This window comes from Lissotriton helveticus, chromosome 8 (assembly GCF_964261635.1).
Source record: "Lissotriton helveticus chromosome 8, aLisHel1.1, whole genome shotgun sequence".
NCBI classification, from domain to species: domain Eukaryota; kingdom Metazoa; phylum Chordata; class Amphibia; order Caudata; family Salamandridae; genus Lissotriton; species Lissotriton helveticus.
Genome location: NC_136069.1, coordinates 746,381,794 through 746,391,405, shown reverse-complemented (window position 1 = coordinate 746,391,405; position 9,612 = coordinate 746,381,794). Strand labels below are relative to the sequence as shown.

Here is a 9,612-nt window from a genome sequence, read left to right as displayed (position 1 = left end):
ATTTTAATCTCACATATCACTGATGCACTGCACCTATTTCCCACACAAGTCAACTGCTCTCATCTGGTAGTTTAAATAGTTTTCCTCCTTTATCAGTTTGATTAAAACAACCTCGGGCTTCCCAATCACTATGATGGGGTTGTAGCCCTTAGTCTCACCAGAGTGACTTTAAGAGGAGACCCAGATGATGAAACATGTCACCAAGTTGGTGAGTGATAGAAATCTGAAAATTTAATGAATATTTTCTTATTGTGGTGCCAACACACTGGGTTTTAGTTTTCTAGAGTTCATAGTGTTTAGAACATTGTTGTAGACCCCTGGATACTCGAGGTATGTTAGTATTGGGAATTAGGGCAAGGTATCCAGGCAGGTCATAAAAGATTGCCTCAGACCCTATCTAAAAGTTTTTGTGTTTTGTAGAAAACACCTCCCTACTTCCAGGCCATTGTTCCTGCTCTGTGAATTTTCACACCTCTTTCATACCTGATTTCAGGCCACATAAAGAATACTGGGCAGTAGCTGGACAGCTACTGAAAATGTGCCTTCTGCAGCTTCAGGAGGATAAGGACAGCTTTCTAAAACGTACATTTCCCAGATATTGAATAGAAATCTGACTTCACCATTTAAATTGGATTTTGATAAATATAAAGTCTTTGAATGAAATCTGTGGTGGGTACAAGTCAAAAGTTATAGATAAAGGTGTGTAATCTATACTTTTCCTATATGCCAGTTACAGACTGACCAGTGACAATGTAGTTTTGTGCCTTGTCACTTGGGAAACAAGCCATTTATAATGCAACACCTGTTCTACTTTTAAATATTATGCACCCTTCCTTGTGGGCATCAATGTAGGCTAAGGGTGACTTATTTAACATTTAACATCATAGTTCAAAAGGGTGGTTTTGACAGGCCTGTGCAGCAGAGTACAATCTACTACTATCAGGCTACACAAACAAGGCATTAAGCCATCTTTTAACTTGTATATTCATGCATTGCACAATAAGTGGTGCAGTTCAAAGGAGACTAGTAATGAGTATAGTTTCTACAACCTCTTCTATGGCCTTACAGGAGAGTTAAATATGTTGAACATTGATTAGGCAATATGTACATATTTTAGGGATCAGAGGACATCCACTGAGCCCCTGACAGCAGTGCCCCAATTTGCAGAGTCTATTAATACTAATAACATTCACCAAAAATGGGGGTGTTTTCTCACAGTGTGTACTGAAAAAAATCCAAAGTTCATTGATCCTAGCTAAATAAATTATGGTTTTGGAATCCTTTCACTTAGGAAATACGGTAAAGCCTTTTGATGTAGGTATTATGTTCAGAGATGTGAAATCCGCCATACGGCGAGTGCTAGTTGGAGATTCTGGAGAATAGGGTAATGGAAATTGTGAATACCAAACACTAGACTGCTAACCTGATGCTGATTTGCAGGTTTGATTCACTTCCTGTTATAATATACTTCCGGGGCAGGAGGTGGAAATCCATGGGCACATTTACTATTCATTCATGCAATGCAGGACAGCAAGCAAAGTTGATATGATAGATTGCATGAATGGGAGATAGCCGAAATGAGCCATTTGTGTTAAGATATGACACATATCTGCTGTCTCCTAGCACTGGCTCATTGTGAGCTTCTTTGCGCTAATGCAGGCACCATTGCACCATGGTGCAAGGGTGTCTGCGTTACAGTCAGGATTTTATTTTTTTTGCAGAGAGGGACACCTTTCTGAACAAAAACAATCTGTAAAAGGCATATTCCTTTTTGTATTTGCTCTGCAAAAAGCAAATGCATAGTTCTCTATTGTTTGTTCGCAAAGAGACGGCAAGGGCTTTCAGTGGTTTTGTGTACCAGGAATTTGATACTTGTTTAGGAAGTAGGAACTCAAATTTCTTATTTTTAAAAAGATAGATCTCTTGTACACAATTAATACTATAGTTCAAAAACCTCTGTAATATCATTTAAGGTCATTTTTTTCACTACTGTGGAAATTTTCCATGCTTAAAAAAACTCTTAACTTTTGTGAAATGTACAAGTATCCTGTGGGAGCATTCATTTGGCTGCAATGATAACTTGTATGCATGAAAACACCTCCTTGAGGAATAACCCATGTTTTAAAGCTGAAAAGGGCCTCTTTTGGAATTGTGGATGTTTACAAGAATATTATTGATTAAAGATATCTGACAGCAATTTATGATGTTCTCTTTAGGATTTTTGAGATTTTAATATTTAAAATAAGGAACCCACAAATTACATCAGTCTACCTGTTCTCATCTTGTCAAAATCATTGATTTTTACCTGGTCCAATAATCTATCCACTTCTGAGTCATGCCTCAAAATCAACTCAAAACCCTATGTTATGTTAGGATTTGTTGAGCAATCAAGTGGAATATTTGGGACCTGGCCCCAAGACTTCTCAAGGATTGTGTGTATACAAGGCAACATATATTGATAAACTTGATATAATTCTTGTCTTCTGCTTACATTACACACCCTGAAGGATGGAAAGGATAGGTCTTTCCAATGTATATGGCCTGTAATAAAGAAAAATGGACCTTAGATCATTTAGTCTGAAAAAGTAATGAAACTGTGAACTTTTCCGATGATAGTAAATCGGAAAATCAATTTCGGTATTACATAAACCTTACCAAGTCACATATGTTGTTATGCTATTTAACACCATCCTCTGTGGGATTAGGTCTTGCCCTACAATAATGGCTGTGTCGAGGATATATGGTTTTCCAACATTAGACGTCAAAGATAGTGTGATATATAGAAGAGTTCCAGAATATTGCTGTAAGAATATTGTCTGACATACATAACATGCCCTACATATAATTTACAAAAACATTGTCGCTTTGGAATTAATAATAGAAGATCAAATCCAATGAGACAGTAGTTGTGCAAATAATATTTAGGACAAGATATAGATGTTGGATGATATTTCTGGATACAATATTCTGACATGCAAACGTAAAAGATTGAATTGAAAATCTTGTGTTTTTGTTCAAATATTAGCAGAATATTTATTCTACATAACCTAGTAAAAGATTTGATAATGACGTATGGGTTCAATAGGACAAAAAGAGTCACTGATTATTGATCCCCGTAAGTAGCAAAAATATTTTACTTACATTTTTTTATCCAGTAATTTTGTGTCCTTTTGCTGTCAGACATTTAAGGGGTATATTTACTAAGATTTTGTGCCATGTTTGCATCACAAAAGTGATGCAAATCGACGTAACATCTTTTTTTTCAATCTAATTCACATGAAAGTAGCACAAAACAGCATCCAGCACTGCTTTGAATTACTAAGCGGCAAGAGGGAGTTCCACGAATGGTACATGGCCATTCTCATTCAATCACCCAAGAGTTTTGACACAAAACCATATCTACAAATAAAGTAGCCATAGATTGGCCTAAAACAATAACCCCCTTTTGAAATAGACACTTTCAAAGAGAAATGCTTTTATTATAACTTTCTTTTCTGACTTTACATGTGTACTGCACTCCACAGCCCACATTGAAAATTCGAAAAGGTTTAAAGTTAGTCTAAGCATGGCATTTTTTACAGGAAAGTGATCCTTTCAGTGCAAAACCTTTTCTAGACTCACATGGACTGCTCTGCACTGTGGCGCAAAGGTGTGCGCATTGTTCTCATAGCCTGATTGTGCGGCGGTTGCTATGGTGCTCTCCTGCTCCCTCCTTCTCATGCAACAAGTTGCAGAATGTTTGGCTGCTGCGCTGAGTTCTGTGAGTATTTGGCAAATAGACCCCTTCCTGTCTTAAAATGGTAACGTTGCCTGAAACATTATTTGGACTTTTGCGTACTGACTGTACACCTGTTGCCATCTTGTGTCTGGGTCTGGTGAATAGAGGCACTGAGAAGCACTTTGAAAAGACCATATCAGAAGTCAGGGCAGTAATGACTTGACACGTATTTGTAAGAAGATGTGTGCATGAGAAAAGGGCAAAATATTGGAGCTAAAACAGAGCGCTGCCTTGCACTTTTTGTTTTGTGCACTCAGATGAAATGATGTGAAAATAAGGCAGTACAAGTCTTGAAAAAGTGATTCCTTTTTATAAACATAGCAGGGACAAGGAGATTTAGAGCTCATTGTCAATATATGAAGCGAATTGCAAACAGAATCTGACTTCAAAAGAGGTATGTGCCCAGTCCATTAGAGTAATAATAGAAAACTGCTAGTGTACTGGTGAGAACGCCTGCAGGAAATTGCGGTGTTTTGTGGAAGAACACCTATTTTTAAGTATTCAAGCTTGTGCTTTTGGCGTTGAGTTGAAATTTGTCATTGGGCATAACACTGTGCGACTGCCAAGATTCTACCCAGCTCTGTGATTGGGGGTGAGTGCCTGAAAAGTTTCAGCGCTCCATCCATCATCTCCTTGTGTTTGCTTTGTTTGCCCTAAGTTCACAAGGTATTCCCAGACGTGGGTCCCTTGCTCACTTTGCCACTGGATTCAAGCTAGCCTGGCTGATGAGGGCTGTTAGCCCAAAACCTGTCCCAGGATTCTTGTTTCCAGTCCAGGGAAGACATGGCTTGGCAATTCGGGCTGGATTGTTCCCATGAGGCACAGGCTCAAGACTGATTTGCATATAGCTGTGTCTAAACTGAGGAATAGATTCAACCCAGATCTGGAACTGTGGGTGAGTGTCTGAAAAGTTTCAGCGCTCCGTCTATCATCTCCTTGTGACTGCCAAGATGTTCTCCAGTGTGTGACCATAAGAGCTCTTGCCCCAAAGAACAAGGGAGAATTGGGGATGGTTACTTTCTAGGTTCTCTCTATTATATTCCACATACAAATGTTTACAAAAATGTGCTTCATTAAATGGTGGCATCATTATGTTAATAAATGCTAGTTAAAGATCCTACTTGGAAAAGGTTTTTCCAAAGTTCCATATATTGCACATAATCCAAGAACTTGGTACCTGGGCTGATAAAACACTAGTTGGTGGGACAGGGGAAATAACCAAGTAACAAACAACCCACCTCCTCCATTTGCTCAAAAATAGCCACTTGATAAACAGTCCAAAATATTAGTTATTAAAGCAATTAGTCTATGGACATCAGTATTACATAAAACAATCACACATATTCTACTTTGATTTCTTTTTCAAACTTTGTAAAGCTGCCATTCCCCCTAAAAAACTAAATACATTTACACTGCACTCATTCCACATATCCACAGCTAAAACCATTATTCAATCACACAGTACATCACCATTTGTTGGCAAGAAGACAAAGAATAAGTCACAATCCTGTTATTATTATTGATGAACATTATGTCCAATGATCTTTATGCCTCATAGCACATATCAAATTATCTTGTTATCATGATATACATCAATTTTTTCTTTACATAGAAATTCACAGAAATGTAGTTAACCACATTCTTGTTGATTATCTATCACGTCTTCATGTTGGTGTACTAGTTCTTAAGCTTGTATATGTGTGTTTCAGTGCCAACCGGAGAAAAGCTTAGCACCTTCTTCAGGGCACACCCTCTTAATGTAAAATCCATTGGGTGGCAACGCAGCAAAAAAAGTGCCTGAACGTCTCAACCCTCTATTAAATCAAATAGGAACGGTTCGGAACGTCCTGCATATATGGTAGCTTCCTCTACACATCCACAAAACTGTCACTTGTGGATAACTTAATATATACTGGTCTCTCCTCTCAACCCTGTAAGATCTGGACCTCTACGCTACAACATCTGCAAATTATCAAGCCTCTGTATGATACTGAGAGCCCTCTCCATTAACCTGCATATTTTTTAAGAGAGTTGTGTGACACTTGAATATTATAGTGCACATTCCCTACAGTTGTCTCCCAAGTGCAGAGGAAGCCCTACAGGTTGGAGCGGTGTTTTTATTGAGTTGTGTTATCTCTTTGCATCTGTTTTGATATTTCTAAAATCTTTAGACATTTTTATTAAGTTAAGCCTGTCCATAGCTACCAGGGTTGAGTTCAGGTTTAAATTATTGAAACCACTGTCTGGCCCTAACAAGATGGTGTCTTTATTACTTGTGGTGGACACAAAACAACGATGTTAGATATTGGTTTTCTGGTTGGCAGAGGTATGCACTCTGTCCAAGGAGGAACCACAATCCTGGTCAATGTAAGTCACAACACACCCTAAATTATTCTGTGCTCACCCTTTAGTGGCTGAGATGTGTCCTCATCGACAATGATGTGACGTGCAGCCGAAGCGCTGCGTCAGTATCGAGCCATACAGTGGATAAGATGAGTCGATTTTCTCCACACAACTGCGGCAGTACACCGGTTCAGAAATGCAATGTGGTGGTTCCAAATGAAATGAATGGCTGATGCTCCCTCAATAGGTGATGCGTCGATTTTGAAGGCAATGCACTGGCTCTGGAGGTGATGCTTTGGGTCCGCTCCATACAACAATGAGGATGCACTGATTTCAACTCATGCAAAGGTGAAGATGCGCCGGTTCCGATGAGGATGTGTGTGTTCTGGTTGAAGCAGCATGTAATGACCACTTCCAAGGGTCCAGAACTTGGTTGGCACAACTTGGCAGGGAAAATCCTGCACCTAGCAAAGCCAGGTGCTGTAGCAGGATAAGTTGAAGTCTTTGATTTACCTGAGACTTAGGACAGGAGGCAAGCCCTTGGAGCCCCTCTGGGTTCAAGTGATACATGTCCATGCCTTCTCACACAGGAAGGAGAACAGCATGCAGCAGGATAGCTCAGCAAAGCAAGAGCAAGGCAAGGCAAGAGTCCAGGAAAGCAGTAGTCCAGGAGATTGGCAGTCCTTCCAGTAGCACACCAGTTCTACTTTGTGGCAGAGTGGCCACAGGTCCAGAAGTGTCCTGAAGTCACGGTGTCAGAAGTCCAGTACTTATATCCAGTTGTACCTTTGAAGTGTGGGAGACTACAAAGAAAGCTTAGAAGTGCACAGATGTCCCCCATTCCGGCTCTCACCCCCTTCCTCCCATCCTGCCTAGTATGGTCCATCAGGATGTAGATGGCCCATCAGTCACAACTCAGCTCCCTTTATGGCTGGCTGTCTAGAGGCAATGCACCAAGCCCAGCTGTCACTCATCCCAGACCAGTATTCAGAGTCATGCAACAGGCTCAGAGTGGCTAAAGTATGGAAATGCCATATTTCTAAAAGTGGCATGTTCAGATTTGCAACTTAAAATCCAGCATCACCATCAGTTGTGGTTTTAAATTGAGAGTTTAGAGACACCCACCTTTAAAAAAATATCTCTTTACAATTGGGGGTTACACTTAACAGACATCATAGGGCAATCCTAATGTTATCCTATGAGACAGATAGGTCTTGCAGTAGTGAAAAATGAAATTGAACGTTTCTCACTACCAAGACATATAAAACTTAAGAGTACATGTCCTGCCCTTTAAATACATTGTACCCTGCACTGTGGGTTAGATAGGGCCTACCTTATGGGTGACTTATATGTATACAAAGGGAAGGTTTAGGCCTGGCTAGAGGTTTATCTTGTCAGGTAGAAAAGGCTGTGTAAAACTGCACATACAGGGTTTGCAATGGCAGGCCTGAGCCATGGTTAGAGGGCTACTTAAGTGGTTGGCGCAATAGTATTGCAGGCGAAATAGTAGCATTTAAATTACAGGCCCCCGGCACATGTAGTGCACTTTACTAGAGACTTTGAAGTAAATTAAATATGACAATTGGGGTTACGCCAATATTATCAAGTGTAGGGGCAGGGGCACAAAAGTGCACATAGTCCAGCAAAGACAAGGTCAGATAATAGAGGGAGGCAGGCACAACATTGAGGAAAGAGTACCCTAAGGCTGTCAGGTCTAACAAACCTCACCTAATATACCACTTTCTCACAAGTCCTAAATATAGATGAAAATATTTTGGAGTTAATGATTGAGCAAATAAACATGAGCAGACGAGAGTCTAATATCAATATCTGTGTATTGGAAGGCAGTATTTATTTAACTTAATATTGAGAAAGTTGCAAAGATATCCACCAAGCTCTTACACCAATACGTCAAATTAAGGATCATCCTATTGATTGTGTATAACCTAATTCGTACACTGTTAGACATGTTTGGTTCACACTGTAGTGTTTTAACTAGCACTTTCCTTATCACACCAGCAAAATGGAAAAGTCCCACAACATGGCTGCAGCCATGGTTTCCAGATGTTGTTTGACCCAGATAACTGTAATGGCACTGCAGTCAGTGTCCTTTGATGCTCTTCCACTGCTCTACTTATATCTTGTATGACTGCTTCAAACTGTGGCTCTGTGTCAGGTGAAAGAGGCATGTCCTCTTTGGAATCTCTGGAGAGGTCAAACAGTAGGGGCGGTGTATGATGGCGTACAAGTTCTCCAGCACACTGGCACATTCTTCTCCCATAGCAGGCTCCTGCACCTTCTGGATGTAATACGGGAGTTACATAGTGAGCCTTCCATATAACGCCAGCTGGTAGACAAGAAACACAAATGCATTATGCTATTGAAACATAACAATGAGACAACCACTGGATGTGTTACATTAATGCATCACCTACATTCTTGTCCGGATGAATATTCATAAAATATACAAGACCAGCTGACTGTGTCCCCTAAAGTATCATATGTATAAGTCAATGTGCAGGAACTCAAATGGCTAGGGATATTTATCGATTTCTGCACCAAAAGCAACAGAAACCCCAATTACAGTATGGGCACACTGTCCCAGTCTGCACCAGAAGCACCTTAGAAAAGTTACAACTGGCACAGGCCGGAACAGTCCACCCAGTTATCAGGAATGCACTTCCCCAGGGCAGTCACGAACTTGCACCTGACCCGGGGGCAGGACATTCTAAGAAAAATTGAGTGACTTCTCACAGTGCAGGTGGTAGGTGCCTGCTCTTTAAAGAGGGTGCAGAGATTTCCCTTGAGGCGGGTGCAGTGAGTGACATTGCATCCCCGGGGCACTATGCATAATACGCTCCCAGGTTGGTAAAACTGGAAAGCTACAGATTCACTTTTATAATTAGCCAGTCCTGAAACAAAGAAATGAAAAAGTACAAATGGTGTTCGTATAGAGACTCCACTTCATCACACCTATTGCTAATACCTTTGAAATAAGTTAAAGCGGAAATAATAGTTAACTAATTTCTGGCCAAAATCCAAAATCTCAGATTCAAACAATCCTTTCATTTTTCAAGCGTAATTACTGACAGTCGTCTAACCCTAACAGCTCAGAGCTAAGGTTTGTCGGCCACCATTATAACCCTTTTATAACCCGTTTCAAATAAATGGAAGAGATGCGCATAATACTTTATTTTATATAGCTGTATTGGCATGAGAACTCCACATAGAGTAACAAAGTAACACTGTTCTCTATTGCATGTGAAATCTGCCAGATTGAAGCAAGGAAGGAGACAGATGGAGGGTACTTGTACACACACCTTACAAACTCTTTTACTTCCTTTCACACTGTGCACTATTGTAAACATCAAACTGGAATGGCATGGTGAGCAAAACAACGATGGATTTAGGCCCAGATCTCTGTACTGGGGTGAATGTATGACATTGTTCTGCATTCGGTCCATCAACTGTTGTCTTTGCTAATGTAAACA

At 40.2% G+C, this 9,612-nt stretch overlaps 1 protein-coding gene across 5 annotated transcripts in view; it reads right to left on the bottom strand.

Annotated features, from left to right (window-relative positions):
* Positions 1 to 5,294: 5,294 nt before the first annotated feature.
* The window catches only part of LOC144772899 (arylsulfatase D-like), a 417,503-nt gene continuing 413,185 nt past the window's right edge, over positions 5,295 to 9,612 (bottom strand). For all 5 annotated transcript variants that reach the window (XM_078657579.1, XM_078657576.1, XM_078657575.1 and 2 more), the window contains one exon: positions 5,295 to 8,468. In XM_078657579.1, coding sequence (XP_078513705.1) covers positions 8,113 to 8,468 — 356 coding nt within the window. In that variant the 3' untranslated portion in view covers positions 5,295 to 8,112. The remainder of the gene's footprint in view (positions 8,469 to 9,612) is intronic.